General features: G+C 36.5%; 1 protein-coding gene across 1 annotated transcript in view; it reads right to left on the reverse strand.

Annotated features, from left to right (window-relative positions):
- Positions 1–19,431, reverse strand: part of LOC148947613 (cytosolic carboxypeptidase Nna1-like) — an 84,577-nt gene that overhangs the window by 15,558 nt on the left and 49,588 nt on the right. The window contains exons 3-4 of the mRNA XM_089095954.1: positions 12,584–12,724; positions 12,179–12,184 (exon numbers count right to left, since the gene is read on the reverse strand). Of these exons, the coding sequence (XP_088952080.1) occupies positions 12,179–12,184; positions 12,584–12,724 (147 nt within the window). The remainder of the gene's footprint in view (positions 1–12,178; positions 12,185–12,583; positions 12,725–19,431) is intronic.

The following is a 19,431-nucleotide window of genomic DNA, read 5'->3' on the forward strand; positions in this document are numbered from 1 at the left end:
AGGATAGATGACGGCATTGAATAGTTTTGACTTAATAAATCGATTAAACGACCACTTGCATTTGACAGCTTTTCCATATGCTGAGCGGATAGATTTACAGACTGATTCAGCCAACAAGCCTCTAGTTGACCTAAGCGTCTGGCCATACGTGATACCAAGGTAATTTAGGGACTGGGACTGCTAAATTCCGATACCGTCAAGGACAAGATTGGAATTGGTCGAGTTGGTGCCGCTAAAAATGATAAATTCAGTTTTCTCTATGTTGACTCGTAGTCCTATTCTTCTGTATAGGGTCACTAAAAGACGAAGATTCTCTTGTAGACCCCTCAGCGTGCTGCTTAGGAGCAACACGTCATCTGCATAAGAAATCAAACTTAGATCCAAGCCCTCCAAAAAGAAGGTCCCACGAACGAATCTAGTTACAGAGTAAATCGCAGAATTAAAGATGATAGGGCTTAGAGCAGATCCTTGCCGAACTCCATTGAAGAGCCGAATGGGTTCAGAAAGCTTTTGCTTGCGGTGACCGGCGATTGTTTCCTATCCCAAAGCTAGACGAATATGCGTGTGGAAGTACCAATCATGGAGAACAAGGACAATGCGGGGGTCGAATCCTGAATATAAGAGGCACCACAGTGCTTGCGAGTGGACGACAGAATCAAAAGAAGCGGAAATGTCAACGCTGCAGGCAAAGAGTGGCTTTTTAACTAAAGATATAGACCTCATTATTCTTCTTAGTAACCGATGGGCGTGTCCACAGCCCAACCCATTTCTTAATCCAAGTTGTTTGTCTCCCATTAGAGCGTGCGACGTAATATGGGGCAACAGTACCTTCTCAAATACTTTGCTGATAATCGATGAAACTGAGATTGGTCTGTAGCTTTTACAAAGCAAGGGATCTCGATTCTTTTTCAGAATATTGGATGTGCGGCATCCATGAAAGTTGGCAGGTGTGAGTCCCTGCTCGATGCTCATTTGGAATATTAAGGCTAAGTACTCATGTAGACGTTCTGTGCCGTGCTGTAAGTGCCTCGGAGTGATCCCATCGAGTCCTGGAGACTTGTTCTTTTTCAATTTTCTCACAATTATCTCAATATACCATTTGGAAACAATGACATCAGTGCGGCGGAGTTTTGCGCTGATTAATTGCCTATCTAACTTAGATTTATATATGGAGTCCATCTCGTTGGGTGGTGGCGCAAACACGTCCTTGTAATGGTTTACCCAACTTTCATCGGGAATGGGACTTTGCACATTAGCGTCGGCCCTTTTAGATTGGAATCACTGCCATAAGATGCTGGGTTCACTCCTGCAATCACAAGACAACTTCTCCACGTGGTGAATTTGCATATCCTTGAGAGTACGCTTGATTTAGTTTTGGGAATGTCGAAAACACTTAAAAACTACTCCGGAACAGGGTTTGTCACAGTCCTTTCACAATTCGAACCAGAACTTGGATCTCTTCTTGGCAAACTTGACATTTGGGGTATCCCATCAAATTTTACGAGTGTTGGGGTACACTTTTGCCACTGGAGCAGCGGCAGATTCCGCAAGCTTCATCGAATGAACAATTTCGGAGCAAAAGATGTTCAGGGCTAGTCTGTCTTCATTTTGGCCATGAGTAAGCAGGTGGAACGGTACTATGATTTTAGCAAGAGTTGAGTCAAGAGTATCTTTGTACAAGGACTGATCTATCCTTTGCCATTCACTCTTGATAAACCATGATCGCCCGGGGCACCGCTTGTAGGTGGAGAATGGTACCATTAAGCTAATCCCAAGGTGATCGCTACAATTGTGTTCCGAGTCTACAATGGCTTTAATCCCGGTCGGAAGTAGGAAATTTACGAAAAAGTGATCAATATCTGATGTAGCCAGGGATGCGCTGTGGACAAACTTGAAGGACTGGGATTTTGGAACCGGGGCCATAGCTTCTGGCAGACACCCCCTTAATATGGTGAAAAAACGATCATCATCCAGAAGCTGACAGTTGAAGTCCCCACAGATAATAATTTTTTCTGACTTGTATTGTTCGGCCAACCTCCCGAGTCTCGCACAAGCCTTCGTGTAACGCCTTTCTGAGAGGACATCACGATAATTCGTGGGGAGGTACACTGATATGGCTATAAAGCCATTTGGACCAGGAGCTCTGATCGCAGAAAAATAATCGCATGAATCAATTAGCGTGCATTGCAAATTGGAGTCTGCAATGATCAAGATTCCACCACCCGGCCTTCCAACTGAGCTGTTGCGGATAGCAGGCTGCAAAAAATAGTCCTTTCGTGGAAATTGGTTAAGGATTGCTGAATGATCGGCTGTTACCAAATGTTCCTGAATGCATATTATGCTATGCTTGGTTACTAGATCACTTAAAAGAGACAGCTTGTGTGGAGCGTGCCCGTATATATTTCTGCTATAAAGCGAGATAGTTGCATTCATTGTTTACGTTTGTTTGAACTAGCCTCTAATTGTCTTTTATAAACCGGGCATTGCGCGCTATAACATGGATGCTTTCCAGAGCAATTAGCACATTTAGTGTCATGGACGCATGGATTGTCTTTAGGATTTTTGTGATCGCCGGAGCACCTGGAACACTTCGCATTATTAGGGCAATCTCGTTGCAGATGGTCAAAGTTTTGGCATTTAAAACACCTCGGAAGGGCGGCAACATATTTGTCCACCTTGATATAGCAATAACCAACGTAAACGCCGTATTTCAGTGCTTTTTCAAGAGAATCTTTGTCTCTGAATGTTAGCTTGACTGACTTGCTAGTACCATAGCGTTTCGCTTCTTGGATACCTTCAATAGCAGACTCAATCTCCTCGTTTGTCGTATTTTCAGGGACAAATTTAGCCACTGCCAGGAATTTCGGTTTTTGGACTTTAACTACAGCCGCGGAATTCGATTTTATGCTATTAGCTACAGCTTCTGCATCATGTTTAATTCTAGCATACAGCACCAGCGTATTGCTCCTCATAACTACCATCTGTACTTTTCCGGATGCGCCTTTGGAATCCAGAAATTATTACTACTTTTGACATGATTTATAGATTTTGGTTGGTGCTTCTTTTACGTGAAGCAGTATACTTAGAGATTCGCTGGGAGTAGGCCACGTTTTAGTGACAAAACTGGCGTTGCATCGGTCCAGCCATGCATTCATTTTTTCACCATGTTCGTTTAGTTTGCACGTTAATGAGGTAAATACATCGTGAGGTAAGGAAGGAGTCTCAGATGGATGATAAATAGTGAATTTGAAAGGGAAATCACCCTTAGTGTCCAATTCCTTCATAGCATGAATCGCATCTTCTACAAAAACAGATGCATTTGTTGTGCTTCTACGCTCTTTCAAAATGGTTCCATCTTTGTCTAATTGATCTCGAATAAATCGTACGGATTTTGTAAAATATTCCTTGTCGAAAAATTTCACGGCAGTGCTTACAACTGATTCATGGGGAATATCTTTGAAGTTAAATGAGTGCTGGATGAAATTTAAAAAAGGGCTATATACAAGCTTGATTTTAGCCATTTTTCTTTGCTTATAATCTATCCAAATTAAGTCCAATCGTACCCAATGATGTCACAAAAATTAACAATCCAAGTCCTTAATCACATCCAAAACCGGTCCAGAAAGTATTCGCAAAAATATACGTATCGCCTCTGGCTATTTACTCGTTTCTTGGATGAATGAATGCTGAATGAACTACACAGAAAGAATGCTGACGAGATACAGCTGACAAAACCTGTGGGAAGTGCGGGTACCCAAATCGCCTTTCCCCAGCAGTTTAAGGATAAATATCCGGTCGGTACCGATACGGCTCTTGTGTTTGTTCCCACTCTCTTCTGCACAGGCTGTCACTAATCAGCGAAAAAAAATAATGAGAATTTGGCTACTAAACTATTTTTTTATTAGCCAAATAATCCTCTTTCTTTCTTTCCTTTTTCCTTTTCTTTCGCACTCACCACAAATTAAAAAGTCTCAATATTAATTCAGGAAAAAATACTGAGTTAATAAATATCGAATATAGGTCAAGCTAAAAACACAGTAGATTCCACTTTATAATCCTCTTAAAGTTAATCTTCTCAACTCAGGTCATCTAACTAATTTGGAATAAATTATGACCTCACCAATACTTTAGAATCCCTTTGGACGAGGTAATACTAAAGAAATTATCGGAAGTTGTTTGCTTATTAATAACGCTTTTGTTGAATAGAATTTTTTGAGCATTCTACCAATATTATTTGTAAGCAAGAAAACGGGTGACGATACAATTTGGATAAGCAAAAAATCTCTACTAATTACGCTTTGGAGAAAACCTTCGTTTCCAAAGCATGTGTAGGCGAGAAAAGGATATGTTAATCAATATGAATAATTAATGACTTTGGGGCATCAATAATTTTGTATTTTTGTTCAAGGGATAGGGTTTAATTTCAAATTATAAACAAAATATCAGGCAACGTAATTTGATTAGCATATGCAAGTTGTTTGGGTTGTAACTGGCAATGAAAGCTAAAAATTTTGCTGTGTTATAGTTTGGAAGCATGTTTTGTAGCTTGGAGGAGAGGGGACTAAAAACCTTGAACCTTCAGAAAGAGCACAGGCCTACGCACCTGGCACAAAACCTTGACAAAAATGGTTTTCTTTTAAAATTAAAAAGTTGGCTGAACACACATATGCCTAACAATACAGAATTGATACATTTTTAATTTGAAATTATTCTGCATATGAGGGAGACTGCCCTTTCGTCACGTAGCTAATTATCCTAAACATCTAAAATTAGACCTCGGCGCCACTCCGGCAGGTCGACCGAACGCCGCCAACGAGAGGCCAGGTTGACCGCCGCCAATGCGTCGCTACGCCACCGGCAAGCCGCAGGTGCGCCGCTGCCTGCAGAGGCAGCGGTGTTTGGCTGACTTTGAATTAAATTTGCGGTAATTCTTTATTGTGTCAACAACAAAGTCAGGGCTTTTCTTTCTCATGTGGTTTAGTATTTCGATTTTCCTGATTAGAGATCAAGCAGGGCTTGTACTATCCCCGAATTTTCGGGTGTTTCCCCGAAAATCTATGCGTCATCCCGAAAAAAAAATTGGTTCCCCGAATCCCCGAAAATCACACAATCACGGTCCCACCGCTAGCGATTTATCAACAGTGACTTTACCTGCCAAATATTATTTTGCATACCATTATTCTTCAATACTCTCTTGTTCGTTAATTTTCGTCTCTTTTGTTACTATGCATAAAAACCAGTCAGAGGCAGTTGCAATATACACAGTTCTTCATATGTTGACAAAAGAAGTATCGTCTTTATGAAATGAGATTAAATGATTTAGAAGGCAGTTTCCCAATTGCAATTTCTTACATCATTTGTAGTCAAAAGTTTTATTTTTAAGTTTAATAGACCGCATTCACTACTATACAGCGTCAGTTGGATTTTGAAATTAATAGATAAAAGATTGTTTCTACAGCGAAATCGTAAGTTTGCAGAATTTTGTTTTCTTTTGCTGTTTTTAGATAAGATTTTCTTAATGTTTAACGCACAATTGTTGAGCGCCTGAGAGATTAAAGAAAATAAATTATTCTTCTGAATAAATTTTACCCCCCCCCCCAAAACAAAATCTTCCATTGAGACAAAATTTAGCTACAGACTAATCTATGTACAATGTTTGAGAATTAAATATTGAAACGGAATTTAACCCAACAATATGATTCATAGAAATTGTAAATTACTGCTTATAGGAGGGGGGATGGGGGGCTAACATTTTTAAATGATCATACCTCTTTTTTTTAATTGAAAACAGGGATGTCAAAAAGAGAATTATTTTTTCATTTAAAGTGGAGACGGATGAAAATGATATCAAATTCCCTGGGAAACCATTGAAATATTGTGATAGACCCAGGGCCCCCCAATGGGACTTGTTCATTTTCTTGGGTATTTTGCAATTTCTCATAGGCTACTGGCCTAATTTGGATTTTGTGTGAGCTCCCTTTTAATTAGATTTTTTGGATTTTTTTGAATGCCACGGTGAATCTATGACTCAGTTTTCCAAAAATTTGAAGTATATCTGAATAATTCCGACATTATGGTTGTTGTCATTGTACCCCTTTACTCATACCCTCAATTTTTTAAGGTTATTAATGTTTAAGGTTATAAGTTAAAAGGTTAAGGTTATTTAATTAATAACTGTTTAAGGTTATTAATTAAAAAGACTTTTTCCACAAAATAAATTTTTCAAAGACAAGTAAAGAACTCCATTAAACCAAAAATAAGCAAAAATAAAATTAAAAAATCTACGAAGCGTGAGACTACCACGAATCAGCATCGATAAATAAATGAAACCCAAACCGAACAGAAATTACAATAAATAACGGATCAAACTCAAAACAAGCAGAAAAACATAAGTTGGGATCAACACCCCTATGCCTTCCCAAGGCCAGAACATAATTTGCACTTTATTGAAAAAATATAAATGTTTTTACATTTATAACTTTAGTAAATCAAATAATATTACCATTTTGATTAATAAATATCAGCATATGTATATTAAACTGACAATACACGTTCATTTGTATTTTTTTCAGTAAAGTGAAAGTTTTGTTCTGGCAATCACTTTCAACTATTAAAAGGGCACTAGCCCCTTCAATTTCCAATTGAATGAGCCCTTTTTGAAGTTTTTACAACATTGCTTTCTATAAATCTTATATGCCCCCAGGGCATAATTCAAAACCCTTGCCCTGGGGGCTGTGTGGGGGGGGGAAGGAGGGGTTGTCATCCTTATAGACCTAATTTCCAAAACTTTCAACTAGGTTGAATAAAATGGCTATCTAAAAATTTTGATTGGATGTGTTTGGGGGAAGGTGGGCGTGAAAGGGGGGTTAGTTGCCCTCAAATCACTTTCGACTATTAAAAAGTGCACGAGCCCTTTGACTTTCCAATCGAACGAGCCCTTTTTAAGTTTCTACGACCCAGATCTCAATTAAAACGTTCTATGCCCCCAGGGCATAACTTATAACCCTTGCCCTGAAGACTGTAGAGGGATTTTCCTGCGTGACTCAGCATCGATAAATAAATGAGACCCAAAGCGAACAGAAATTACAATAAATAACGGATCAAACTCAAAACAAGCAGAAAAACATAAGTTGGGATCAACACCCCTATGCCTTCCCAAGGCCAGAACATAATTTGCACTTTATTGAAAAAATATAAATGTTTTTACATTTATAACTTTAGTAAATCAAATAATATTAACATTTTGATTAATAAATATCAGCATATGTATATTAAACTGACAATACACGTTCATTTGTATTTTTTTCAGTAAAGTGAAAGTTATGTTCTGGCAATCACTTTCAACTATTAAAAAGGGCACTAGCCCCTTCAATTTCCAATTGAATGAGCCCTTTTTGAAGTTTTTACAACATTGCTTTCTATAAAACCTTATATGCCCCCAGGGCATAACTTAAAACCCTTGCCCTGGGGGCTGTGGGGGGGGAAGAGGGGTTGTCATCCTTATAGACCTAATTTCCAAAACTTTCAACTAGGTTGAATAAAATGGCTATCTAAAAATTTTGATTGGATGTGTTTGGGGGAAGGTGGGCGTGAAAGGGGGGTTAGTTGCCCTAAGATCACTTTCAACTATTAAAGAGTGCACGAGCCCTTTAAATTTTCAATCAAGTGAGCCCTTTTTAAAGTTTCTACGACAAACATTTCAATAAAAATCTTATATACCCCCAGGGCATAACTTATAACCCTTACCCTGAAGACTATGTGGGGAGTGTCCTGCTCAGAGGTATAATTTCCTGAACTTTAAACTACGTGGAACTAAATGGGTATCTCAAAATTTTGATTGAATGTGTTTGGGGAAATTGTGGTTGTGGAAGTGGTATTAGTTGCCTTTCAATCACTTTTGACTATTAAAAAGGACACCAGCCATTTCAATTTCGAAATTGAATGAGCCCTATATGAGGTTTCTACGACAACGCGTTCTATAAAAACCTTATATGCCCCCAGAACACAAATTATAACCCTGTGCCCCGAGGGCTGGGGGGGGGGTTGTCATCCTCAAAGACATAATTTCCAGAACTTTCAACTACGTTCAACAAAATGGCTATCTTAAAATTTTGAATGGATATGTTTGGGGAAAAGTTAGGTGTGAGAGGGGTGTTAGTTGCCCTAAAATCACTTTAGACTATTAAAAAGAGCACTAGTCCTTCGAATTTCCAATCGAATGAGCCTTTTTTGAAATTTCGACGACAACGCTTTCTATAAGGACCTTATATGCCCCATGGCATAACTTACAACCCTTGCCCTGAGAGCTGTGGGGGAGTGTCTTCCTCAAAAACATAATTTGTATCTGGAAATCAACTACCCTGAAAAAAATGGCTATCTCAAAATTTTGATTGGATGTGTTTGGGGAAATGGTGGGTGTGGAAGGGGTGTTAGTTGCCTTCTAATCACTTTCGACTATTAAAAAGGGCAAAAGCCACTCCAATTTCCAATCGAATGAGCCCTTTTCGTAGTTTCTACGACAAATCCTTCGATACGAAGCGCCCTGGTCTAAAGGGGAAAAAAATTATACATTGTGCCACATGTAATAAATAATATATGTAATAAATAATACTTAGGCCAACATCGTTCTTATATGCCCCCAGGGCATAGCTTAAAACCCTTGCCCTGAGGGTTGTTGGGGAGTGTCCTCCTCAAAAAAATATTTTCTATCCGGAAATCAACTACGCTGAACAAAATGGCTATCTCGAAATTTTGATTGGATGTGTTTGGAGAAATGGTGGGCGTGGAAGGGGTGTTAGTCGCATTCCAATCACCTTTGACTATTAAAAAGGACACCAGTCATTTCAATTTCCAAATTGAATGAGCCCTATTTGAAGTTCCTACGACACCGCTTTCTATAAAAACCTTATATGCTCCCAGGGCATAACTTACAACCATTGCCCTGAGGGCTTTGGGGGGGGAGGGGGTTTTTCATCCTCAAAGACCTAATTTCCAGAACTTTCAACTACGTTGAACAAAATGGCTATCTTAAAATTTTGATTGGATGTATTTGGGGAAAAAGTGGGCGTGAGAGGGGTGTTAGTTGCGCTCAAATCACTTTAGACTATTAAAAAGAGCACTAGTCCTTCGAATTTCCAATCGAATGAGCCTTTTTTGAAATTTCTACGACAACGCTTTTTGTAAGGAGCTTATATGCCCCATGGCATAACTTACAACCCTTGCCCTGAGGGCTGTGGGGGAGTGTCTTCCTCAAAAACATAATTTCTATCTGGAAATCAACTACCCTGAAAAAAATGGCTATCTCAAAATTTTGATTGGATGTGTTTGGGGAAATGGTGGGCGTCGAAGGGGTTTTAGTTGCCTTCCAATCACTTTCGACTATTGAAAAGGGCACAAGCCACTCCAATTTCCAATCGAATGAGCCCTTTTCGAAGTTTCTACGACAAATCCTTTGATAGGAAGTGTCCTTGTCTAAAGGAAAAAAAATAATACATTGTGCCACATGTAATAAATAATACATGTAATGTATAATACTTTGGCCAGCATCGTTCTTATATGCCCCCAGGGCATAACTTAAAACCCTTGCCCTGAGGGTTGTGCGGGAGTGTCCTCCTTAAAAAAATATTTTCTATCCGGAAATCAACTACACTGAACAAAATGGCTAACTAAAAATTTTGATTGGATGTGTTTGGGGAAATATATGGTGTGGAAGGGGTGTTAGTTGCCTTCCAATCACTTTCGACTATTAAAAAGGGCACAAGCCACTCCGGTTTCCAATCGAATGAGCCCTTTTCGAAGTTTCTGAGACAACTCCTTCGATACGAAGTACCCTAGTCTAAAGGAAAAATAATACATTGTGCCAACATCGTTCTTATATGCCCCTAGGGCATTACTTAAAATCCTTGCCCTGAGGGTTGTGGGGGAGGGTCCTCCTCAAAAACATATTTTCTATCTGGAAATCACCTATGCTAAACAAAATTACCTATCTCAAAATTTTGATTGGATGTATTTGGGAAAATGGTGGGCGTGCAAGGGGTGTTAGTTGCCTTCCAATCACTTTAGACTATTAAAAACGGCACAAGCCACTCCAATTTCCAATCGAATGAGCCCTTTTCAAAGTTTCTACGACAACGCGTTCTATAAAAACCTTAAATGCCCCCAGGGCATAATTACAATCCTTGCCATGAGGGCTGTGTGTGTGTGGGGGGGGCTGTCATCCTTAAAGACCTAATTTCCAGAACTTTCAGCTACGTTGAACAAAATGACTATTTTAAAATTTTGATTGGATGTGTTTGGGGAATAGGTAGGCGTGAAAGGGTGTTAATTGTCCTCCAATCCCTTTCGACTAATAAAAAAAGCACTAGCCCTTTGAATTTCCAATAGAATGAGCCTTTTTTTAAATTTCTACGACAATGCTTTCAATAAAAACCTTATATGCCCCCACAGTATAAATTACAACCCTTGCCCTGAGGGCTGATGGGGAGTGTCCTGCTCAGAAACATAATTTCTATCTGGAAATAAACTACGCTGAACAAAATAGCTATCTCAAAATTTTGATTCGATGTGTTTTGGGAAATGGTGGGCATGGACGGGGTGTAATTTGCCTTTCAATCGCTTCCAATTATCAAAAAGGGCACAAGCCACTCCAATTTTAATCGAATAAGTCCTTTCTGAAGTTTCTACGACAACTTCTTCGATACGAAGTGCCCTCCTCTAAAGGAAAAAAATAATAAATAATACATTGTGCCAACAGCATTCTTATATGCCCCAGGGCTTAACTTAAAATCCTTGCCCTGAGGGTTGTGGGGGAGTTTTTTCCTCAAAAACATATTTTCTATCTGGAAATCAACTATGCTGAAAAAAATGGTTATCTCAAACTTTTGAATGGATGAGTTTGGGGAAATGGTGGGCGTGGAAGGGGTGTTAGTTGCCTTCCAATCACTATCGACTATTAAAAAGAGCACAAGCCCCTCCAATTTCCAATCGAATGAGCCCTTTTCGAAGTTTCTACGACAACTTCTTCGATACAAAGTGCCCTGGTCTAAAGAAAAAAAAGTAATAAATAATACATTGTGCCAACCTCGTTTTTTATGCCCCCAGGGCATAACTTAAAACCCTTGCCCTGAGGGTTTTGGGGGAGTGTCCTCCTCAAAAATATTTTTTCTATCTGGAAATAACTACGCTGAACAAAATTGCTATCTCAAAATTTTGATTGGATGTGTTTGGGGATATGGTGGGCGTGGAAGGGCTGTTAGTTGCCCAATCACTTTCGACTACTAAAAAGGCCACAAGCCACTCCGGTTTCCAATCGAATGAGCCCTTTTCGAAGTTTCCATGACAATTCCTTCGACACGAAGTGCCCTGGTATGCAAAAAAACAAAAAAATAAATAATATATTGTGCCAACATCGTTCTTTACTTAGGTAGTGCGATTGCACTGCCTATGAATTCGCGTGTTTGTCTGAACGATATAGTGACCAAGTAAATTATTAAGAAAATGATTTTTTTAAAGTAAAGCTGAGACGGTATCCTATAGAGGCGGTATCCAGAGGCGGGGAGGGGGGGGGGGTTGGGAGGGTCTACATTTAAATGATAATATCTCGAATTTTTTTTATTGAAGGAAGGGATGCCAAAAAGTAATTATTTTTTTTAATTTAAAAGCAGAGACGGTATACTATCATGGTGGTATACAGAGGGGAGGGGTGTAGTTAACTATCATATTTTAATGATGATACTTCGTTTTTTTCTGAAAGCAGGGAAGCCAATGAGTTAATTATTTTTTTTATTTAAAGCAGAGACGGTATCCTATCAAGATAGTATCCAGAGGGGGGCCATAGGGAGTTATTATATTTCTGTGATAGTACCTTGAATTTTTTTTTATTGAAAGCAGGAATGCCAAAAAGTTATTTTTTTTTATTTGAAGTAGAGAGGGTATTCTATTAAGGTAGTATCCAGAGGGGGGGTAGGGAGGTATTATATTTAAGTGATGATATCTCAAATTTATTTATTTTTAACGCAGAGATGCCAAAAAGTTAATTTTTTTCAATTTAAAGCAGAGACGGTATCCTATCAAGGTAGTATCCAGAGGGGGCTAGGGAAGTATTATATTTAAGTGATAATATCTTGAATTTTTTTATTGAAAGCAGGGATGCCAAAAAGTTATTATTATTTTACATTACACGGATCTTATAGAATGTTATATGGCTGCTTCAAAAAAATACAAAAGGGAGTGTGAAGGGAGGCGCGATTTTTACAAGAATTTGACAGATTGGTTGCTACCAGTAGCTACTAGGTGAAGTATCTTATGAAAGTGCACTGTCAATGAGTAGAGAAAGTAAATTTGTAAATCTAAGCTGTGATTTGAGAAAGACTGATGAAAACATTAATGTTTGCGGTCAAAATTGATCGCACCGGTGGCGCGTGACCGACATCTTTCCAGCGCTACGCCGCCGCTGCCGTTTTTGGCTGCGCCGCCATCGGTCTTCTCTCATCGGCGCGGTGCCGGGGTCTATTTATGATCATAGGTGTACATAATAAATTATACCCATGAAGCAAAAAATTGAAATTCAAAAACTTCCAATGACTCATTTTTGAAGTACGTTATGTTGTCTCCACATCTTTGCCAGCCTATATTCGATACGCTTGCGTTCTTTTCAGAATACATCAAAGGTTTTAGCCCATCTCTGTATAAACTGTCAGATTTCAGCATGTTCACTATAGAAAACCTGTAAAAAAGGAAAAATTTAATAAATCATACTAATTGATCAGGTTATTATAGCCGAAAAACACTCCCTTAGGTACCGAGATTTTGTTGCCAAGTGTTCATAGAAGTGTTATTTTGTAGCTGTCGATCCGACCTTTTGCGTTTATGGCAATTAAACCACCCTCTAGATTTTGCAAGACAACCTTTTTTTTTATATCTTCATTGAAATGAAATAAAAAACAAACTATCCCTAATAGTTAGATTTATATTTTTTTTTATCCTTATGAATAAATAGAAAAGAAAGCTTTCCCCCTCTCCTCCAAATTTTCGTGATTCCTCACCATGGAATCCTCGTAAAATGAGGAGAATGATTTGCAGTCCTATTGGTGATCCAATAAAAATATGATAGGCCTATACCTAAATTTGTTAATGTATCAATTTTCTATCAAAAAAGTTTTTCAATGAAAGGTAAACGATTGAATTTAAAACGGACCTCGATAATAATAAAATATGTTTTATAGGCTACGCAGTTGAATGCACAAAACTCAAGGTTTTGTGTAGCCAATCTTTTTTCTAAATTTTGAAACAGAAAAGGAATAAAAGCAAAAATTGTGAATCATTCTCAAAGCATTGTTTTACGAGCATTAAACTTGAATGTCAAAACCAGGGCTTGAGGAAGGGAGAAGTAACTCTCGTTTACACTTCAGAGAGCCTTGGATTAAACAGGTCATAGTAAAAACTGTAAGCAAAGAGGGGCCCTTGTCAATTGAAACCGAAACCTATGAAAACGGTGTTTTGATTACAATAACCAATGCAACAACGAAATTTATGATGCATGCTTATTCTTAATGTGCAAAATATATTAAATTAAAGCTGCTCATTAAAATCTATTACCACGGGAAAATTTACACGATTTTAGAATTAAGAATGAAACTCTCTCAAGAAGGGCAAGCTCTTGATGTAAACTATTCAATGAAATTCAATATGTACGAGAACCCTAAAGGAACTACCTACAAAATGTGAAATTTCTCCCTTTTTCTCAGCATTGCCCCCCTTCCCTCAGCATTGACAATTGCTTGTTTTGGATAATTGTATTTTATTTCGAAAAGCAAATACATTAAATTATTTCTTTTTCTTGAAGAGTTGTTTTGCAAAAGTTAAATTTTTATTTATTTTTTTTTGAGGGGGCGGTAGCCCTCTTAAAATTTAGGATGATCCTGGACACACATGTTATTAAAAACCAGCATAAATAAAATAAATAAATAAAATAAATTGAGTTAAAAATATTTTATTTAAAACTAAAGTAAAGAGTGACATCAACGCTTAACACGACTAGTAATTATTCCGTGTATGAAAGGAGACACCCCCTCCTCAACCTATTGCTCTTTACATTAAAGTATTATACTGCTTCAAAAAACTTCTTATTTGAATTAGACGGCCCTTGTGTTGGAGCAATCTCTTAAGGGATCGGGACATAAAGTCAAACTTTAACGTAGAGAGTGAAGGGTTGATCTGGGGCCAGCCTCCCTCATATTCAAAATAATTTCTATTCGTTTTAAGTTCTAGTGCTATTCTTTTCTTTCATTCGAAAAAACTTTACTTTCATTTGAAAAATATTCAATTTCACGAGTAAAGATAGTGTTGCCACCGTTCAAACAACTAGAAGCTAGAGTGCCTTTTGCACTCTACTGAAAACTAAACAAATAAATTAAATTCAAATTTCAATGTGACCCCTTGGTTTACTAAACATTTACAAGAAATGGTGAAAGGAATGAACTATGGATAAAAATTTATTACATTTCTGACTAATAGATTAAAAGAAATACTTCTCAATGTAATGAAGTCAAAAATAAGAATTCTTGGAAGTTTGAGCAGTCTTTAATTTTCTGTAAATACTATAATTACGAAAGAAAAATTGTAACAGAAATTAAACTCTTTTCAGTAGAGCACAAGTAACCATCTAGCCGTTTTGCGGCTGGAAGGGTAGCAATAATATCGTTGTTCATGATAATTTGCGTATATTAAAAATTTGATAAACAAAAAATCGCGAAGAAAGGAAACGAGGACAATTAACAGCCAGTGAAAAAATTGAAAAATTATGCAAATATTTCGGTCAAGACCTCCGCTTGACCGTCCTCAGTGCAGAATAAAACTTATAAAAATATAAAACCAAACCTTAAAATAAAAACACCAAACTAAAATTGGACGACCCTTTCCTAGTAACGGTGAAAGGGTAACTGAATAAAAAACACAAGTCTAAATGGCATTTCAAAATTTCATTTTGCGTAAAGCACTTTTAAAGGCTGATCGCTTTCCAGTTTGATTGTTATCGGAGACTCTATTCGATTGCACAATATAACTTTGTGGATGTGGATGTGTGGATGTGTTATCGGAGACTCTATTCGATTGCACAATATAACTTTGTGGATATATTGTGCAATCGAATAGAGTCTCCGATAACAATCAAACTGGAAAGCGATCAGCCTTTAAAAGTGCTTTACGCAAAATGAAATTTTGAAATGCCATTTAGACTTGTGTTTTTTATTCAGTTACCCTTTCACCGTTACTATGAAAGGGTCGTCCAATTTTAGTTTGGTGTTTTTATTTTAAGGTTTGGTTTTATATTTTTATCAGTTTTATTCTGCACTGAGGACGGTCAAGCGGAGGTCTTGACCGAAATATTTGCATAATTTTTCAATTTTTTCACTGGCTGTTAATTGTCCTCGTTTCCTTTCTTCGCGATTTTTTGTTTATCATGATGTGCCAGTGTGGTCTCAGAAATTATTTATTAAAAATTTGCTTCACTATATTTTATAATATATGTCCATCTTAGGTTTCCTTTCCAATATATATACATATATATATATATATATATATATATATATATATATATATATATATATATATATATATATATATATATATATATATATATATATATATATATATATATATATATATATATATATATATATATATATATATATATATATATATATATATATATATATATATATATATATATATATATATATATATATATATATATATATATATATATATATATATATATATATATATATATATATATATATATTTTTACGGAAATAGGTTATGCATGCATTAATAGAACCTACGTCGGAAAATAGGTTTTACTTACGATAAGAGCAATTATAAATTGATAAAAGAAATGCGTTCATAGTAGTCACGGCAAAACTGCCTCCTCGACGGTTTGACTTTTGCATTCTAATATTAGCTTGCAATTAGCAATCGATAGCTTCAGAAATCCTTGACTATAGACTTCGGTCAAAATTAAACACTTAGAGCGTTGGTGAAATATTTATTTAAAAGTTTTTGATATTGAACTCAAGGGCGCAGGCCTAGGGGGTTTCCAATCCTTGGCCTACCCAAAATCTGAAGTTTTTCAGAATTTTTGGGCATTCTTGGTTCAATTTATTAAGGTAACTTTTTTTTGTGATTAGACCCTCCGGGAAAATTCCTAGGAATATACTTGCTCCGACTTTTTTATTGGATTGGAATATTAGCCTCAGGTTTTTATGCATGAATGTCGTGAGTCATTGAATAAAAGCTTTGGTGGAAATTCAACATTATTTTTGAAGAAGCTTCTTACTTTGTTTTGACGTTGAACGTAGAAATATTAGCCTCATATTTGTAATCAATGACATCAGTAATTCGTAAAACAAAAGCTTTGCTGTAAATCCTGCACGATTTGCATGTGCTTAGTTTGTCGGGTTCAGTCAAATCATGATCTTACTGAATTTTAATAATTAAAATTTAGCCATCCAAAAACTCATCCATCCAAATCAAAATTTATACATATATACATATATATATACATATATATATATATATATATATATATATATATATATATATATATATATATATATATATATATATATATATATATATATATATATATATATATATATATATATATATATATATATATATATATATATATATATATAGGGATTTACATGAGGGAATTTTCCAAGAAGGGGGGAGGCTATTTATAAATAAATACATAATCGTTATTAATAAAGGGGGTGGGCGGGGGGTCCCATGGAGGGTGATCTTACAGATTGCAATTTTTGGAAGGATGGATTTTCCTTAAATTTCTTTCTTTTGAGATCGCAGCAACGCTTGTCGGGTAAGGGAGTTGATTATAAATGATCACTACACAATATAAAAGGAAAGCTTATGTCGTAACTCATCGTCTTGGTTCAAGTTCCTTCAACGACAAGAATGGTTAGGGTATGAGGTTAAGTCGCATATTTACGATGCTAATGTCTTGTTAGTTTTTTAATATGTAGGCGAGAACTGGCAACTGAAAGCTTTTCAGTTATATTATGTAACTAATGGTCGACACAGTTACCTCCGCCCATTTGATCTAACTTACAAAGTCCATTAATCATCAGAAGAAGATGTTGGAATCGCTCGACAGATTCCGACACTATCAAAAAGCGGTCTGTGGGATTGAAAAAAATTCTGGGGTTCCAAAAACAGAGAAATAGATAGGACAATAGCTGATTGCCGCAATAAAGCTGCCAAATCCAACTCTTAAAGTTAAAATGCTACACGACGAGCCCAAATAGCTTGACCGTGCTTTAAGAGCAATCATATATGTATCTAGGGTTATATTCTAGGTCTCTAGGATTAAGCACCCTTTTAAGTGAGATTACTCTTCCTCCATCCTGATCTGTTCGTAGGAATGGCCGATATAAATTTTTGATTGCACCATTTTCTGTAAAATTCAAAAATTGATAACTTATAGCAAATATCCATTTTAGAAGCTGGAAAAGTAAGAGTTAAGTCATACAAGTAATTTATCAGGATCTGGACCGAGTCCTAGGCTCATTGATCTTAGATATTCTTTGCCATTTAATTTTTTCTTCCGACAAACAAATTTGAATAATTTGTCAATGGATCCAAACTAATTACTGAGTTGTAAAAAAAGAAATGAAAAATGGAAAAAAAGTCAGTGATTGGTGACATTTTAAGAGTTATAAACCTAGAGAAAATAAACATGCCACCCAAATTTCCATGGGACAAGAATTTTAAAATACGAAATAAAAACAATGGTTTACGGCTTTTAATAAGTAGCACTTTCAACTTTTTTGTAATAAGGTAATAAATTGTATCAAATATGTTCCATTTCTCATTCAGGATGTCACTATGTGTCAACAAGCTCTTTGATCGATGAGCGAAAACGTAAACTATTCTAAGAAAATGATATTTGCCAGGTATTCAGCGGTCAGAACTTCATTTTTATTGATCCATGGTGTTTGGTCATTTTATGGTCAATTTAAGCATGAGTACCTTCTATCCTTCAGCCTACATGATGAATCGATGCTGCCATCTGTTTCCTTTCGTGATTTAGTTCTTACACTCGGCAAAAACAACTTCAACTGGCCTCCAAGATTTTAAACATCCAGTATGAGAAAGGTGATAATAGTCCAAATTGACAATCTAACTCGAGAAAATCCATTTTCATTTTTATTTCATTGTTTTATAATGCTATTGGAACGCTTAAAATTCATATGCTTCTGCTTTTAATAACAGCTTGTCGTGGGCGCTATCATAAATGGACGCCATAAGCAATAATAGACGCCCTACTAGTCACGACTCTATTAGAAGGTTCACTTTACTCTTTGTCCCACCACCCCTTTGTAAAAATTGGGGACTTCTTTATATCGTTTCTTTCAAAATCTTCCGTACCTTTGACATGACGTTGTTTAGCTTCAATTGGTTTGCTAAAAATAAAGTCTTTGAAAGCACCGTCCTAACTATCATGAGCTTTATTGAATGTTGACGAAGACGAGAGGGATCAACATAAATGTTTTAGTGATGTTGATCTTGTTTAGTTCTGAGCAATCATCTAAACGTATATTTAAATATTTCTTCTAGGAAATACTTAGGACTTTTTTTTTACAGCTTTTCGTAATATCTACGATCCAGAAATACCCTTAACACTCATCATTGCTATGACTTCTAGTTTCCAAATCTTTGTTCTAAGACTTTTTTATGCATTGAAACTTTTTTTAACTACAGAAAACACCCAGTGTCTAAACTATTCAAGGTTTTTACCCCTTCACGCCAGCCATTTTCCTTACTACTTATACAACTTCGAAAAATACAACTATTTGGTTAATTATCTCACTACCCACCTTTTCCGTCCCCAACTAAACCCTAAAATACGCTACTTGTGTTTCTGAATATACATGTTCTAGCACATTTTCGCTCCTTAGATTCTCAAAATTCCCGAAAAATCTTCTGCTATGCAAAGATCTTTGCCTAAAACACTTAAGTAATGTGAAAAATGTAAAGCTTAAGGAGTAATACGTTAGTATTACATTCTATTTTCTCTTAGAATCCTAGAGAACCTCTGCGCACAATGCATCAAAATGATCCATAACAGTAATGATGGGATGCAACCCTGATGAACTCCTAGTTCCCCGTCAAACCAGCAGGTAACACCACTTTCCACCTTATCCAATGCACTGTTGCTGTCATAAATAAAGTAGTTATTTTTAAGTATTGGTCTGGAATACCTTACAAGGAAAAACCTTTATTAAAGCTTTTCAGTTAGCTCAGTCAAATGGGCTGTTTATGAGAAATAAAACTTAGGACTAGAGGGTTCTGATAACCCAGACCCCCATAACCCAGACCATATTACTAACTTAAAGGGGAAAGTCTGGTCCCTAA

Source organism: Artemia sp. Qi Xiang Cuo, chromosome 10, assembly GCF_049724085.1.
Source record: "Artemia sp. Qi Xiang Cuo chromosome 10, ASM4972408v1, whole genome shotgun sequence".
NCBI lineage: Eukaryota > Metazoa > Arthropoda > Branchiopoda > Anostraca > Artemiidae > Artemia > Artemia sp. Qi Xiang Cuo.